Below are 18,422 nucleotides of genomic sequence, written 5' to 3'. Positions count from 1 at the left end.
TGCACTCCATTGCACAAAGCCCAGAAAACATTTCAACATTTTTATTGTTTTTATTGTCTTGTGAACTGTCCTGCATGCTTTTCCCATCCCAATACAGGAGGGTGGTGATGGCACTGTACACAATTTTATTGTTTTGATTTTTTTTTTTCTTTTAGCCAAGTGTTGACATACCACTCCCTGAAGGTAAGCCAGAACTGTTAATTATTATTTACTAGAATATGAATTGTACCTTTCGCTTCTTTAGGATCAAAATATTATTAGACAATTATGTTTTTTAGGTAGAGCCAGCTATAATCCCTATATTGGCTCACAGTAACAGTCAGCATGATGGCATGGGTTGTATTAGTGTGTGTCTTATTGAATCTATACTTTCCAATCACTTGATTTATACCCTGTTTTCTATAACACATACATGTTATAACAGATTCATAAGGAATCAAAAGCAAGATGCATTAAAGGGGTTGTAAAGGTAACATTTTTTTTCTCCTAAATAGCTTCCTTTACCTTAGTGCAGTCCTCCTTCACTAACTAATGGAGAAAGAAGTTGTACAACAGCTGCAACTGCATTTAGACACCCATAAATTACTCGACACGTTTCAATCAGGAATCCGTCCGGGTCACGGAACAGAAACGGCGCTGCTCAAAATATGGGATGACGCTCTAGAGGCCGCAGACGAAGGAGAATCTCCTGATCCTGCTGGACCTAAGCGCGGCTTTTGACACGGTAGACCACGGACTACTACTAGCTAGGCTAGCTGAAGTGGCCAAAGTCGCGGAAGGTGATTTACCCTGGTTCTCCTCCTTCTTGGAAAACCGATCACAAACAGTAAAACTGGGATCTTTCACTTCTGAAAAACGTATGGTATCATGCGGAGTCCCTCAGGGATCTCCCTTGTCACCCATATTGTTCAATATCTATGTCCGCCCCCTCTTTGAAATCATCAGGAACCAGAAGCTACTTAACCACTCCTATGCAGACGACACTGTATTTCCGCATCTGCAACAAAAAGGATCATTCTCTTGGACTAGAGAAATCCCTCTCTCTAATAGATAGATGGATGACATCCAGTTATCTTAAACGCAATGGTTCAAAAACAGAACTTCTCCTGTTTCACGCTAACCGAAAAAGTCACCCCACGTCAACTTGGACCCCCCTGCCCATTCTGTGTAAAACTATCACCCCTAGCACCAAAGTCAAAAGTCTCTGAGTCATTTTCGATACCTACATGACAATGGATGCACAAATAGGGTCTGTAGTCAGCGGATCCCATCATCTGCTGCGCCCAGGGGCGGACTGACCATTGAGTCACGCGAGCAGGAGTGTCAGGACGCCCACTAACACACAGCTCCTTTCTCTATCTGCAAAGTAGAAAGTGTGCTGACACTCCTGTTCGCCCCCTCCCCCCTCAAGAGGCTTTCTTCACACCAGGGAGACAGCCTTGCATTACGGTGAGTAGTTACAGACAGAAGAACAGGAAGTTAGGATTTCTCAGAAGAAATAAGGACATTTAAAAGCAAAATCGAAGGATGAGGCAAGTGAAGGAGGACTGCACTAAGGTAAAGGAAGCTATTTAGGGACATTTTTTTTTTTTTACCTTTATAACCCCTTTAAGGTATAGCAGATAAACAGAGAAGTGAGCTGTACTCAGGACCCGTAGAAGGTCAGCATCATGCTTGCTTTTAGGAATTGTTTTAGTAGACTGAACTATATTTATTTTCGAAAAAGCCAGGGAAATATATTATTTTTGAAAGGGGGCTTTTTATTCGCTGCTGCATTAAAGTATATGTCAAGTGAAACCTTTTCTCTTTTTTTTTTTTTTATGCTATCTGGAATTTTGTTAAGACAGCTATAGATGGTGCAATTTCGTTTCATGCAACCACTGGTGTTGGTGGGAGAATCCCTCCCACTAAGCTTTTGTGTTCTCCTGGCCAGGAGAGGCATCCTGGCCAGGAGAACACACAGTGAATATTGCCGCTGGCAGTAATTGCATCCAAAACCGAAAAGGGTGGTTGTACCCAAGTTGATCGTCTGAAGGAGTCCTTCCTAATCCTTCACAAGAAAAATGGTTTTGTGTCCAAAACCCTCCGTTTTCCCTAAGGTGATATCATCTTTCCACCTTAATAAAGACAATGTCCTTTGACTGGCTTCTATCAGACAGCTGTACACACTGAACCAAATTCGACCAGTTTCTGATGAACTGGACAATTTCGGTCAGTTTGTACCCAGCTTAATGGTGGTGGGGGTGTCATGGTCTGGGGCTGCATAAGTGCTGCCGGCACTGGGGAGCTACAGTTCATTGAGGGAACCATGAATGTCAACATATACTGTGACATACTGAAACAGAGCATGATCCCCTTCCTTTGGAGACTGGGCCACAGGGCAGTATTCCAATATGATAACGACCCCAAACACACCTCCAAGATGACCACTGCCTTGCTAATGAAGCTGAGGGTAAAGGTGATGGACTGGCCAAGCTTGTCTCCAGATCTAAACCCTATTGAGCATTTGTGGGGTATCCTCAAATGGAAAGTGGAGGAGCGAAAGTTCTCCAACATCCATCAGCATCGTGATGTTGTCATGAAGGAGTGGGAGAGGACTCCAGTGGCAACCTGTGAAGCTCTGGTGAACGCCATGCCCAAGAGGGTTAAGGCAGTACTGGAAAATAATGTTGGCCACTCAAAATATTGACAGTTTGGGCCCAATTTGGACATTTTCACTTAGGTACCAACGATTTAGACATTAATGGCTGTGTGTTGTGTTATTTTGAGGGGACAGCAAATTTACACTACTTTACTTTGTAGCAAAGTGTCATTTCTTCAGTGTTATCACATGAAAAGATATAATAAAATATTTACAAACATGTGAGGGGTTTGTAATCTATCTATAGTGATATAATAGAACCATAGAATGAATAAAAAACAATCCAATAATAAAAGCTCCCTAAATGAATGACAACATACAGTAGTGCAATGCATCAAAAAAGGGCAAAACATCACAGATTAATGCAAATAATCCAAAAATATGGAAATATCCACCAAATAAAGTACAACAACAACCTGCCACACTGGTGTATATTGAAAAGTACTCTATTCCTGCTGCTTTTGAAAAAGCTGACATTTAAACCAGACATCATCTTGTAGAGGCCGCATACATATTGACTAGTCAAGTGTGTATGCTGGCTGGTTTATCCTGGGCGCTGGGAGAAAGCACCGATATGAGTGGAATTATTCAAAAAAAAAATTTAATAAGTGTATGTGCAACACTGTTTGCATCCTCTCTTTTATGAATGATTAATTGAGTTATATAAGGAAGCCTTTGAGAGCTGACAGCCATCTTGGAAGTTTCAACATGCTATATTTGACCATCTTCATTTTTAATTGGTCAGTGTAGAAAGGTGAGCGTGCCATTTAATAGGGGGAGTGGCTGCATTATGTATGAACCACTGAGGGATTGAGTGGATTTAAATGTACACTAGAAACCTATTTGATTTTTCATTACATACCAGTATGGCAGACTGTTGTTGCACTTAATTTGGTGGATATTTTCAAGTTTTTGGATTATTTGCACTAATTTGTGATGTTGTGCACATTTTTTTATCTATTGCAGTTTGCCACTCATTTAGGGAGCTTTTATTCATTTTTTGGTTATATCACTATAGATATATTTTATATTTTTTGTATGAATTTACAATTTGTGCACTATAGTTATTTAACACAGTGGGTGATTGTATATATTTAACTTTTTAAAGATTTACATATTTTATCATTTGGGATATTTATTGAGCAACTATGGGGTTGTTTTCTGGGCAGTAATGCATTTTTTTTTTTTAGTTATATAGCAATAAACCCCTAACCCCTCCCCACCTTATTTTAAGGGGGGGGGTTGGCTGGGCTTGTCAGTTAAAGTGAGGAATGGAGGTACCATTGTCTTCTGAATGAATAATATGAAAGTATACTGTATATGGTACCATAATTAGCAGCCCATGTGCTGCCTTTGTGAAAAGATATACTGGGAATCTCCATTTGTATCCTGTGCCTACACCTTGAAATGTGTCATTGATGAATGTCATCTCTTGCCAGGTCTGCAATCCTGCTAGAGCAAAACCTGAGTACCGGTTTATCCTACCTGGGATGCTGTCTACTGTATTTTAGAGAAAGTAATGTCACCAGCACACCAGGATCTCCAAAAATGGGTCCATGCCTGATAAAGGGGTCCCAAGCGTTGCTTTCTGCTACAATGATGTGATCGCTGATCAAAGCTTTGGACCCATTTTTGGTGACATTACTTTCTCTGACTTGCACATAGTTCCAGCCAGTGGACGCTTCAGCAACCATTTATAAATACAACCATATCTACAGGAATGTGTGCGTTGGAATATTGCATTGGAATTACTGTATTTTAGAAACGCCATGTTATCTAGCTGTGTAATAGAGACGCTTCAAAATATTTGCTGTTCATCACCAGGACCTGTTTTTTTTTCCTAAAAAGTTTATCATGCCCTAAGGATCACTTTATCTGAATGTCTGAAGCAGACCTTTCTTTTTATGCATTTTATCTCCTGCCTTGCATGCACTCCTTCCTCTCTCTCTGTATGCATAATTTTTCTTGTACTGTTTGTACCATATTTATTTAACCATTTTAAAAAGCTAGACAGCTAATATTAACTGTGTTTCTAATCTAGCCACTTTTGTTATTTATATACCTCTACCAGACAGCACAACCTGGAGGGTGTTGTTGTACAGTTTTGTCACTTCCCTGTTACTGATTGTACATGGAAGGGGCAGCAAAACAAATTAATCGTTTACTCTTTTCACTCGTCCTTTCGGCACATGTGCATGCACAGAGCCCCTTTGGCTCCCAGGGTATGACAGAGGTTGACATACATTTTTGGGGTACATTTATGTTGCATGCAAAAATACTTCAATTCTTAAAGGAATATATAATTGCATTATATATTATAGTGCATTTTTTTTTTTATCTGCCTGGAGTGCAGTTGTAGGCTTCATGTATACTGCTGCTGGTAAACGGACGTTTGGGAGCAGTTTTGGCATTTTTTTCAGCTGCTTCTGAACTCTTCTGTTATCTTATCAGTACATATACACAGGGTCGTTTATAGTCGTTTCTAGGCAGTTGAGTTTAGAAGCATTTTTTGGAAAGCAAAAAAATGCGTTCAGAATGGATGTTCAGAGGCATTTGAAACGCCAAACGTTAACTCGCGTTTAGCCACGTTTCATTTACAGGCGTTTTAATTTTTGAGTATTTAAAAAAAAAAAGCTTCATAATGCGGCATAACGGATATTTTTAAACGCCGGTTACGATCTGTCAAGTTAAATCGTTCGGGGGAGGTTGTAAAACGTCCCGTATACATTAAGCCTAAATTGTACTAACAGTCAGAGAAATAGAATTCTGTTATGGCTGAAATTGAACAAACATAACCCAGTAGATTGATGTTTCTGTCTGATCTATCCTGCATTAATACAGAATCAATTCTCTTTGGCTTTGGTGTTGCATGGCTTTTTTTCATCTGTGGGTCTGTCAATTAACGCAAATGCATCTCTCCCTAGACAGTGAATTAATGAAGAACCCTTTGGTGGTTAGTGCCCAGCAAATGGGATTTCATCTTGAAGAAATTAAGAAACTCATGCTAAAGAAAATAAAAAACACAGGAACCAATTACACATTAATGGAGGTTTTGGTATCTGATTTATTAAATTCTCAGACTGAAAATGGGAGTGTGACGCCCAGAGACATTGGTAAGGGGAAAGGGATTTCATAGATTTTCTGGGTACTACATGGGATCTTTTCTTTGTATTCACATGATGCACTGTTACAAAACTGGGATACTTTACCAAAATAATGGAAATCCCAAAATACTTGTATATGCAGGGGTTTCAGGAGCATTTCTGAACAGAAGATCTTTGTGATTAGTTTATGCACTTGTCGTTGTAACTATTAAAAAAAGTGTATTTTCAGTGAGCACATAGCTGCTGTTAACCACTTTATTTATTTTTTTGGGACGTGCACTATTTTACATGCTTGCTGTTTAATAATATTTGTTATTAAATGTAGGCATTTGTAGGTTAGCAACTAGATGGAGTTGTCAGGTATTTAATAATGCAGACAGAGTACAGGTTATTGCTTTGTCTTTCATTAAGAAGATTTAGAAGGAACACCGGCTATTACTACAGGCGAATTGCACTCTACCAACAAAAAAAAGGAGTTGATCAGCTAGTATATATTTTATAGATCAGGGATGGCCAACCAGTGGCCCGGGGGCCACATGTGGCCCGCGGAGCCCTCTGATGTGGCCAGCGACCTCCTGCTCTGGAATGGTGGCTTGGCAAGCCCAGCTCGCAGGTTGCCGACCCGCCATACCACAGCATCAGTGTTGTGAATGAAGCTTGTGGTAGAGGAAGAAAGCGGCTGTGGAGCAGAGCCCCATAAGCCGATGCTTCCTCTACAGCGCCGGCTTTTGCCACAGGTAGAGTCTATAGCAATGTTCAATTAACCCACAGGATAGACACAGATGCACTTCGCTGCACCCGCGGTATGTGTAAACCGCAGCACATCAGTGTGAAAGCACTTTTCACACGATCAGCCCGACCAAATGGGACCCTCAATTCACCTCTAGAGGGAAAGATGCCCGCCTACCTCCAATCCAGAAAACAGAAGGGAATTCTTCCCCTTTCATCTGGGCAGAATGGAGGGCCTATAGAGTAGCCGTGACCTGTCATCCGCCCGCTCATTGTGGCCCTGGACTGGTTACCAAGTCGATCTTTAAGAGGTTGGGCACCCTTGCTATAGATCCTAGGATGCTACAGTGTTTTGCTAGTGTCCTAGCGAAATGGACCCTTTCCTATTTTGCTTGGCTTTTTTAATCAATTTACCTATTTTTCTATTTAGAATTCTCATTTGCTGCAGCACCATGAGAGCTTATTTTGATATTTTATGGATCAGCTGAGGTGCTTCTTTGGAGGCTGTACCTGGAATTCTCCAAGATAAAGATGCAGGGCCTGCCTGTTTGTTACTTTTGGCTGGTGGGCTTCGCTTGTAGCACCCTCCAGGCACTTATTATTCTGTGTGTGTTGGCTAAAGAGTGCTTTACAGGTCCAGGACCCTGATACATCCGAAGGCATAATCCTGCCCCTTAGGACTCCTTTGGGAGTATGTCCACTGGTAGGGCAAAGACTGTCTGGTATGTGACCTATTTCGCTGGGTCCAATATTGGCCTGAAGCATAATTCTACACCTTCTCTTCCAGATATGATCTCAGCTGTGACGCTCAATGTATCTTGTTTACAATCACTTTTTTCATAAAAAACAAAACAAACATGTTATACTTACCTGCTCTGTTACAGTGGATTTGCACAGAGCAGTCCTGATCCTCATCTTCTTGGGTCCCTCTTCTGTGCTCCTGGCCCCTCCCTCCTGTTGAGTGCCCCCACAGCAAGCAGCTTGTTATAGGGGCACGAGTTGAGTCACAGCTCCCTGTGTCCATTCAGACACAGAGCTGTGGCCCAACCCCACCTCCTCTCTCTACTGATTGGCTGACTGACTTTGATTGACAGCAACGGGAGCCAATGACGCTGCTGCCGTGTCTTAGTCAATGAAAAGTTCTGCCATCGCACATGGCAATGTTTCTGAACTCCAGTCCTCAAGTACCCCCAACAGGTCATGTTTCAGGCTTTCCATTATTTTGAACAGGTGATTTCACTGCCTTAGTAATTATCACAGCCATTTCTGAGGGAAATCCTGAAAACATGACCTTTTGGGGGTACTTGAGAACTGGAGTTGAGAAACATTGGCATATGGAATGTGTACCCCTCATATTAAGAGCCAAACTGTTTAATTACAGGAAATACTACAGTAGACACATCCTGACCATTCTCTAGTTTTACTGGATAAACATTTGGTCTTGAGTACTGTCAGTGGTCAGATATGGGCTCCAGCAGTTCTCTTTCAAAGACCGCTTGTCTTCATTCTTTGGTACAGGCCTCTGTACAGGATGTAGCTCACTTAGTTGCTCTTGTGCTTCCATTGGTGACCCTGTGGGATATCAACCTGGGGTTCAATCAGCTCCTCAAAAACCACCTTTTGAATCTATCAGAGGTATTCCTTTCTTGCTTACAAGATTGCCTTTCCCATTCCTATTTCCTTTGTGAGGGGAGTTTGACTTGGCTGCTCTCTTCTTGTGGGGAACCCTTTCTTGTTCTGCATAGATTTAAAGTTGTCTTGAGGCCTAGGAACTGAAAGCTTTTTCTGACTGACTGTGGTGGACATGCGGGCAGACTATGTCACAATCTCTGAGTTAATTAGAGGAAGCTTTGCATTCATTCATAAAAAAAAAATGTTAAACGGGAAGCATGTAAACATTTTGAAAATCATAACAAATAATTAAACAATACAATATTACATTAGAACATATGTTCACTGAACAAACATTGTAGTCTCTCATTAATAATACAGGTTAAATGCTTGTTGTTGTAAAGGCGGAGGTTTTCTTTTTACCTTACTGCATTCTATGCATTATGATCCACTGCAGCCCCCTCTAAAATACATACCTAAGCCTGATCACGATCCAGCGATGTACATGAGAGCTGAGGCTCTCTCGCTCCTCATTGGCTCAGATACAGCAGCAGGAGCCATTGGTGAAAGAGTAGGGTGTGGGGCTGAGCCCTGCTCTTTGTGTTTTATGAACACACAGAACGGGGCTTGGGAGTGGGCATGCATGAGTGCCCCCATACTGGATGAGAACAAAAGTGCCTACTAAGTGTAGATTTGAAAATATTTTAATAAGGTTAAAAAAGCTGATAAAATCACGGGCACATATAGAATGGCACTGCACAACTATTGCACAGAGCAGGCAAGTATAACAGGTTTGTTTAAAAAAAAAAAAAAGACCTTTAGGGCCAGTTCACACGAGATGCAGTTCCACATGCTTTTTTTTAATGCGCAAAATGCATGCACAGTGTTTTCCATGTATTCCAATGGCTCTAGTTCACACCATGCAGTCAGTTTCCAGTAAGTTTCTGTACCGGAAACTGACTGCACTGGTGTGAACTAGAGGCATTGGAATACATGGAAAACACTGTGTATGCATTTTTACTGCAGAAAAAAAGTGTACAAAACTGCATCTGGTGTGAACTGGCCCTTAATATATATAAAAATGTTACATGACTGTTATCATTTCTAAAGACATGTTGGGCTTTATGTATCAAAATTGTCTAAAAGGAAAAATATCCTCTTCTGAATAGATGCCATCTCCCTATTGTTTTTTTGTTGTCATGTTATTAGACAAAAAAGCTGACTGCTTACTATTGGTGATTAAGACACTTTTTATTTTGCTGTCCTGACTTAAAGTGATTGTAAAGTAAGGAATTTTTCTATTAAAATAACAAACATATACTTACCTGCTCTGTGCAGTGATTTAGCACAGAGCAGCCCTGGCCCTCCTCTTCTCAGGTCCCTGGCTAAAGCTCTCGACCCCTCCCTCTTGTCGAGTTCCGCCACAGAAAGCGGCTTTCTATGGGGGCACCCAAGCTGAGCTGCAGCTCCGTTTATACATTTAGACACAGAACTGTGGTTCGGCCCCGCCATCTATCTCCTGATTGGCTAACTGAGTTTGACAGCAGTAGGAGCCAGTGACGCCACTGATGTGTCTTAGCCAATCAGGAGGGAGAGATAGAAATTCGGACTGCCCGTCGTCGTTATTCATCGGTACATTAACGTTAAATACTGGGGTTATAGCAGCAGATAGCTGCCATAACACCGGTATTTTCTTCAACAGTGGGCGGTTCGCTTTAAGATAATTGGCCTTCGCAGCTGATTCCGACGTTTACCGGGTTCGTTTTATTGGAAAAAATTGCATTTTAGGCCTCGTACAGACGAGAGGATTTCCGCTGGAAACGGTCCGCCGGACCGTTTCCAGCGGACATTCCTCCTCCGGATTTTGATCTGATGGTGTACACACCATCAGATCAAAATGCGCGCGGAAAACATCCGCGGTCACGTGTCTGCGCCGTCGCCGCGACGCTGGAAGGTAAATTCTTCCACGCATGCGTCGAATCATTCGACGCATGCGAGGGATGGGGATCGGACGGACTTATCCGGTGAGTCTGTGCAGACGACCGGATAAGTCCGAGGGACAGGATTCCAGCGGATAGATTTCTTAGCATGCTAAGAAATTTTTATCCGCTGGGAATCTGTCAGCTGGACAAATGTCCGCCGAAAATTGTCCGCTCGGGCCTACACACGACCGGATCTATCCGCTGGAACTGATCCGCGGATAAATCCCAGCGGATAGATCCGGTCGTGTGTACGGGGCCTTAGTGTAAATGTGAGATCTGAGGTCTTTTTAAACCCAGATCTCACATTAAAACGGTCCTATCATGCTTTTTTCTATTACGTAAGTCACGCCCACATATGTAAACGGTGTTAAAACCACACGTGAGGTATCGCCACGATCGTTAGAGCGAGAGCAATAATTCTCGCCAAAGACTGCCTTTGTAACTCAAAACTGGTAACCTGTAGACATTTTTAAACGTCTCCTATGAAGATTAAGCATCAAAGTTTGTCGCCATTCCACGAGCGGGCGCAATTTTAAAGCATGACATGTTGGGTATCAATTTATTCGTTGTAACATTATCTTTCACAATATAAAAAAGAATTGGGATAACTTTACTGTTTTCCTATTTTTTTATTTAACCACTTGACAACTGGGCACTTAAACACCCTTAATAACCAGACCAATTTTCAGCTTTCGGTGCTCTCACATTTTGAATGACAATAACTCAGTCATACAACACTGTAGCCAAATGAAATTTTTGTCCTTTTTTTCCCACAAATAGAGCTTTCTTTTGGTGGTATTTGATCACCTCTGCGGTTTTTATTTTTTTCGCTATAAATGAAAAAAGAACGAAAATTTTGTAAAAAAATGAATTTTTCTTCATTTCTATTATAAAATTTTGCAAAAAATGAATTTTTCTTCATAAATTTGGCCTAAAATGTATACTGCTACATATCTTTGGTTAAAAAAAAAAAAAAATTGGATATTATTTAGTCTGGGTGAAAGTTATAAGGTCTACAAGCTATGGTACCAATTACTGAAAATTGATCAATTTGATCACATCTGATGTACTGACAGCCTCTCTCATTTCTTGAGACCCTAACATGCCAGAAAAGTACAAATACCCCCTAAATGACCCCTTTTTGGAAAGAAGACATTCCAAGGTATTTAGAAAGAGGCATGGTGAGTTTTTTGAAGTTGTAATTTTTTCCCACAATTCTTTGCAAAATCAAGGTTTTTTTTATTTTTTTTCCACAAAAGTTTCATATTAGCAGGTTATTTCTCACACACAGCATATGCATACCACAAATTACACCCCAAAACACATTCTGCTATTCCTCCCGAGTATGGCGATACCACATGTGTGAGACTTTTACACAGCGTGGCCACATACAGAGGCCCGACATGCAGGGAGCACCATCAGGCGTTCTGGAGCACCCAGACCAGTTCTGACATTAAAGTTAGCCCAATGTTTTTGCATAATATGAAAGATGAAGTTACGCCGAGTAAATAAATACCCAACATGTCACCCTTCAATATTGCACACGCTTGTGGAATGGCGCCAAACTTCGCTACTTAAAAATCCCCATAGGTGACGTTTTAAATGTTTTTACTGGTTACATGTTTTTAGTTACAGAGGAGGTCTGGGGCCAAAATGATTGCTCTCGCTCTAACGTTCGCAGCGATACCCCACATGTGTGGTTTGAACACCGTTTTCATATGTGGGCGGGACTTACAGTTGTATTCAAAATTATTCAACCCCCACTGAAATTGATTGTTTTGGCCAGTGTGACATTGATTTTGATCATTCAGTCATCCTGCTTACAATTAAATCAAAGAGGCACGTGTAGGTTAGACAAATATAACATAACATTTATAATGAAATAACCACAAATGTCTTTTCTGTGCTCACATCATTATCAGTTTTATTCAACCCCCAAGTGACATTCTATCTTAGTACTTAGTACAACATCCTTTTACAGTTATAACAGCTTTTAAACGTGAAGCAAGGCTTGACACAAGTGTCTAGCAGCGATCTACGGGTATCTTCGCCCATTCGTCATGGGCAAAAGCCTCCAGTTCAGTCACATTCTTAGGCTTGCGCACTGCAACTGCTTTCTTTAAGTCCCACCAGAGGTTCTCAATCAGATTTAAGTCTGGTGACTGCGATGGCCACTCCAAAATGTTCCAGCCTTTAATCTGCAACCATGCTCTAGTGGACTTGGAGGTATGCTTGAGATCATTGTCCTGTTGAAAGGTCCAACGTCTCCCGAGCCTCAGGTTTGTGACGGACTGCATCACATTGTCATCCAATATCTCCTGGTACTGAAGAGAATTCATGGTACCTTGCACACGCTGAAGCTTCCCTGTACCTGCAGAAGCAAAACAGTCCCAAAGCATGATTGACCCCCCGCCATGCTTCACAGTAGGCAAGGTGTTCTTTTCATCATAGGCCTTGTTCTTCCTCCTCCAAACATAGCGTTGATCCATGGGCCCAAACACTTCTAATTTTGTTTCATCAGAACACAATCCCAAAACTTGTGTGGTTTGTCCACATGACTTTTGGCATACTGCAGTCGACTCTTCTTATTCTTTGGAGACAGCAAGGGGTTGCGCCTGGGAGTTCTGGCATGGAGGCCTTCATTACGCAGTGTGCGCCGTATTGTCTGAGCAGAAACTTCAGTACCCACATCTGACAAATCTTTTCTCAGTTCCTCAGCAGTCACACGGGGACTTTTCTCCACTCTACGCTTCAGGGAGCGCACAGCAGTCAAAGTCAGCATCTTCTTTCTGCCACGACCAGGTAGCGTTTCAACAGTGCCCTTTGCCTTGAATTTGTGAATGATGCTTCCTATGGTGTCTCTTGGTATGTTTAACATCTTTGCAATCTTCTTATAGCCCTTGTCCTTCCTGTGAAGAGTAATCACCTCTTCTCTTGTCTTCCTGGACCATTCTCTTGACTTCCCCATGTTTGTAACCACACCAGTAAATGTTTAGAAGGAGCTGAGTATCACAGTCATTTTAAAGCTGCCTAATTGGTGCTTATTAGGCTTTATTGCTGCTCCCTGACATCCACAGGCGTTTTCAATACCTGATTGAATACACTTCAATGAACCTCTGTTCTTCAGAGTGGTAGTCTTTAAGGGGTTGAATAATTGTGTAAATGAAGAATTCACAAAAGAAACATTTACTACTGTATTACAAAACCAATTGATGTAATTTTAGTTGCATATGGTTCTTTAAGAAGTCCTTGTAGGATTTCATTCTGAATACAATTACAAATGTACACTAGATTCCCTAAAACCCTTTATAGCATTGGGGGGTTGAATAATTTTGAACACAACTGTACGTACACATTCGCTTCTGTATACGAGCACGCGGGAACAGGGGCGCTTTAAATATTTATTTTTTATTTTTATTGTTCATTTTACTTTATTTATTTTAGTTTGACACGTTTTTCCCCAAAAATAAATGTTTTGATCACTTTTATTCCAATTACAAGGAATTGAAACATCCCTTGTAATAGGAATATAGCATGACAGGTCCTCTTTACAGTGAGATGTGGGGTCAATAAGACCCCACATCTCACCTCTAGGCTGGGAAGCCTGAAAAAAAACAAGAAAAAAAACGATCCTGGCTTCGATCGCAGCGGTGAGTCAGAAGAAGCACCGGAGGGCGAAGGGAGTGGGGACGTCCCTTTTTGCCTCCCGTAAGAACGATCAAGAGGCGGAACAGCCGCCATGATCGTTCTTATGGTGTAGAGAATCGCCGGCTGAAAAAAATGATATCTGAATGATGCCTGTAGCTGCAGGCATCATTTAGATATCCCTGCACAAAGTCAAGGACCTCATATGACGTGGGCGGGAAGTGGTTAAAACGCATTTTTTTCCCCAGAGTATTTTCTGGGTATTGCAGAGTATTGGCCGGGGTATTGCAAAGTATTGGTGCGGGGGTATTGCAGAGTATTGGTGCGGGGGTATTGCAGAGTATTGGTGCGGGGGTATTGCAGAGTATTGGTGCGGGGGTATTGCAGAGTATTGGTGCGGGGGTATTGCAGAGTATTGTGTGGGGGGTATTGCAGAGTATTGTGTGGGGGGTATTGCAGAGTATTGTGTGGGGGGTACTGCAGAGTATTGTGCGGGGGTACTGCAGAGTATTGTGCGGGGGTACTGCAGAGTATTGCGCGGGGGGTACTGCAGAGTATTGCGAGGGGGGTACTGCAGAGTATTGCGCGGGGGGTACTGCAGAGTATTGCGCGGGGGTACTGCAGAGTATTGCGCAAGGGGTACTGCAGAGTATTGCGCAGGGGGTACTGCAGAGAATTTTTGCGCGGGGGGTACTGCAGAGAATTGCGCGGGGGTATTGCAGAGTATTGCGCAAGGAGTACTGCAGAGTATTGCGCGGGGGTATTGCAGAGTATTGCGCGGGGGTATTGCAGAGTATTGCGCGGGGGTATTGCAGAGTATTGCAGAGTATTGCGCGGGGGTATTGCAGAGTATTGCGCGGGGGTATTGCAGAGTATTGCGCGGGGGTATTGCAGAGTATTGCGCGGGGGTATTGCAGAGTATTGCGCGGGGGTATTGCAGAGTATTGCGCGGGGGTTTTGCAGAGTATTGCGCGGGGGTTTTGCAGAGTATTGCGCAGGGGGTATTGCAGAGTATTGCAGAGTATTGCGCAGGGAAGGCAGAGTATTGCAGGGGTTAATGCAGGGATGGCTGAGCAGGGATGGATGGATCTGTGACTGCAATAGTCACAGATCCATCCCACACTGCTGCTGCCATCCGCGCTCTCCTCTCACACTGTACCGATCGGTACAGCGAGAGGAGGGAGGAACCGGCGTCATCAAATGACGCCGGTTTGTTTACCTGTGATCGCGCCGTCATTGGATGGCGCGATCACATGGTAAAAGACCGCTGTTGTCAGTCAGTTACCAAGATCTGTGCAGCGCCGGGTCTCATAGACCCGGCGCGCACAGAATTTTCTGTGTGCGCGCCCGAGGCGGCGCGCATCACTGCTTCTGGTTGGCGCCGTTTCAGAACGGCGACCCCCAGTTAAGCAACCACCTTGCCGCCGTTTTTGGACGGCGGCTGGTGGTTAAGTGGTTAAAACATATATGTATTTTTTCCCAAAAAAGCATTCGCTGTCAGAATACAGTAGCTGCAGCAGGAGATTCATCCAAATCAAATCTTTGGGTTTATGGGTCGCTTTGGTCTTTTATTCTTTTATTGTTTAGTTAACCACTTCCCGCCCGGTCAATAGGAGATTGACATCCGGGAAGTGGTTGTAAAATCCTGACTGGACGTCTATTGACGTCCTGCAGGATTTCATGCCGGCGCGCGCCCGTGGCGATCGGTGATGCGGTTTATCAGTGCAGCCCCCCCTCTGATCCCCCCACTGGACCACCAGGGAGTGCCCCCCCAGTGCTCAATAGAGCACAAATAGATATAAAAAAAAATATGTTTTTTATGCAATCATGCCAATCAGTGCCCACAAATGGGCACTGACTGTGCCCAGCAATGCCATCAGTGCCACCCAGTGTCCATCAGTGCCACCCAGTGTCCATCAGTGCCACCTCTTAGTGCCCATCTATGCCCAGTGCCCACCTATCAGTGCCCATCTGTGCCACCCATCAGTGCCGCCTATGAGTGCCTATCAGTGCCGCCTATGAGTGCCCATCAGTACCAGTGCCACCTCATCGGTACCCACCAGTGCCGCCATATCGGTGCCCATAATTGAAGAAGAAAACTTACTTATTTACAAAAAAAATTAAAGAAAAAAAAAAAAAATTCTTTTTTCAAAAATGTCTTTGTTTTTTTAGTTGTTGTGCAAAAAATAAAAATCGCAGAGGTGATCAAATACCACCAAAAGAAAGCTCTATTTGTGGGAACAAAAAGATAAAAATTTCATTTGGGTACAGTGTAGCATGACCGCGCAATTGTCATTCAAATTGCGACAGTGCTGAAAGCTGAAAATTGTCTTGGGCGGGAAGGTGCGTAAGTGCCTGGTATGGAAGTGGTTAAAGGTTGTTTCAGCTGGAAATTACCTGATGAAGTTTATCACAAAACTAAAGAGTGTTTTGTCTTTTCTTGTGAAAAAAAAAAAAGAGTGTTTTGTCAACTGTAAAGAACTGTTCATCAAGAAATTGCCTGCATCTATCTCAATTGGCAGCTGAGATGGAAATAAGACAAATTAGCAGTTTGGTTATCCAACGCTGATAGGTTTTCAAATGCTTATAAAGTACAAGAAAGTTGTCTAGTGAGACAAGGTGGCTAATATATTGAAATACTTGTTAAGTAGAAGGAAGAAAAAAGGGAAGAAGCGCCAGGGCAGTATTTTGTAGCATAAAAAAGTTTATTTTGTAAATATATGACAAGTAGTGTGGCAAATTTATACGCATTCACATAGTGCTCTGTTAGTGGGGGGCTAACCCCGTCCAGCATGGAAGGCAGAAACCACTGCTGTGTCCTGGTATTGTGGAGCTGCGATTGCCTGGTGTCAGCGGGGAGCTGAAGCCTTGTGGGATCTGGGAGGAACGCCAGCTGGGTTGTTTGGCGTGGAGGTATTTGGAACTGTCACACCGGGGAACTGCCCACCATTGTGATGGCTAATCAGAACGCTTTTCGGAGGCTTTGACACACCTCCATCAGCTGTTACTCTGACGTTAGCAGATGATGTAATTAACCCTGGGCATGCCGTGGAATCGGCTTCACCTGTGTGCTTGATAACATTAAGGGCTGCTGGCAGGGCATATTTAAATAAACACAAGTAAACGCCTAATATACAAGATAATAGATCATAGTGATAAAAATAATATGTTTTTAAGTAGAATAAATAATTATTTTAAATTGTAAATATATAATATGTGATATGAACTATAAATGAGAATTGTATGTGATTTGAAAGAGGTATGGGATATATGCCATTTTAGGTGCTATCATGTGGACATGCGTACAGAATATAAGGAGATGAGGTAAAAATTAATGCAAAGGTCAGGAACAATTATGTAAATGTGATTATATATGTATGATGGAAAAAAATTTTAAAGAAAAGAATAAAAATATATATGTATATTATATATGTATATAAAAATAAAAAAATAGCCAATTAACCAACACTGGTTCTTATTGTTATAGTAATAATTATGAGAGAGAGAGAGACACACACCCCAGGTGATCAATCGCACCCACTACTGCACTAAACACTCCCAGTCCCAGATCAAAACAAACAGGCCTAGCCTAAAGCACAGGCCTGCCTAAATTTGCTGGCACTGATAGTTTAAACCTAGAAAAAGGTAGAGGGTGATTATATATATTTTTATATATATATATATATATATATATATATATATATATATATATATATATCTGTTACCCAAATAGTCTGTCCTTCTATAGTGTATTACAGTAGTCTGATATTGTTTTTTGACCCTATTCAGTAATATTGGCATTTTTTCCCTATGTTACAGAGAACAGCATTGAAGAAAAGCTCAGGAAGCTAGAGGAGGAAAAAATCTGCAAAGTGTGTATGGACAAGCCTGTGTCTATGGTGTTCATTCCCTGTGGCCACCTTGTTGTGTGCTCAGATTGTGCTGAAGCTCTTGATAAATGTCCTATCTGTTGTACTATTATACAAAGACGGCAAAAGATTTTTATGGCTTAAAGTGTGATTGTAGTAGTCATAAATTAATTCTTAAAAAATACCTTGTTTTACTGAAATATTAGCTCTGGTCAAGCATCCAGCGCGTACATGCTAATGCTGTAGAAATACTAAAATATAATATTAAATCCACCAATGTAACTGATCAGTACCAATTGTCCTACTAATTTTTATCATACATCTTCTAATTCTGTTATAAAAATATTTTTCTTGTATGAAATGATATGATTCTCATGGGGCATTTATGTGTACAGAACGTTGTTTTCACCTGCTGTCTTCTTACCACACTTGATGGTACCACACTTGGTGATAAAGCACCCTTTATGTTTTCTTGCAAATATCATTTTATTAAACTTTTCAGAAATGAACAAGGTCCACATACAGTGACAGTATCCTACAGTAGATGAGGTTGCAGCCTCTTAATGATGACAAATATGGAATCACATTAAATCAATCAATAACCTTGGTTTCTCATAGCTGGTGTGTCCTCATTTTGATGCTGCGGGGGTTGTGGTGGCCTGGGATTTCCACCTCATACCTATCCACATATCGGAGAGACCCTGCTCCATTCCTTATAATCCTGAATAATAAATTAATTAATAATAGACAAAATAAGAAAAACTAGGAAAGAGAGAGAAGCCAGAGGGGGGTTGGGAAGGAGGGGGTGACAACTGGGGTTAGATATGGATGGCACTTGTGT

The 18,422-nt window shown here is 41.9% G+C and overlaps 1 protein-coding gene across 4 annotated transcripts in view; it reads left to right on the top strand.

The window, feature by feature from the left end:
- The window catches only part of LOC120913744 (X-linked inhibitor of apoptosis), a 44,740-nt gene extending 26,650 nt beyond the window's left edge, over positions 1 to 18,090 (top strand). For 3 of the 4 annotated variants that reach the window (XM_040323930.1, XM_040323929.1, XM_040323931.1), the window contains exons 5-7: positions 156 to 183; positions 5,566 to 5,754; positions 17,532 to 18,090. In XM_040323930.1, coding sequence (XP_040179864.1) covers positions 156 to 183; positions 5,566 to 5,754; positions 17,532 to 17,725 — 411 coding nt within the window. In that variant the 3' untranslated portion in view covers positions 17,726 to 18,090. The remainder of the gene's footprint in view (positions 1 to 155; positions 184 to 5,565; positions 5,755 to 17,531) is intronic. The other variant, XM_040323932.1, reaches the window with a different exon arrangement.
- Positions 18,091 to 18,422: the final 332 nt, after the last annotated feature.

Source organism: Rana temporaria, chromosome 9, assembly GCF_905171775.1.
Source record: "Rana temporaria chromosome 9, aRanTem1.1, whole genome shotgun sequence".
Lineage (NCBI taxonomy): Eukaryota > Metazoa > Chordata > Amphibia > Anura > Ranidae > Rana > Rana temporaria.
The sequence above is the reverse complement of the archived record's forward strand: the minus strand, read 5'-3'. Positions and strand labels throughout refer to the sequence as shown.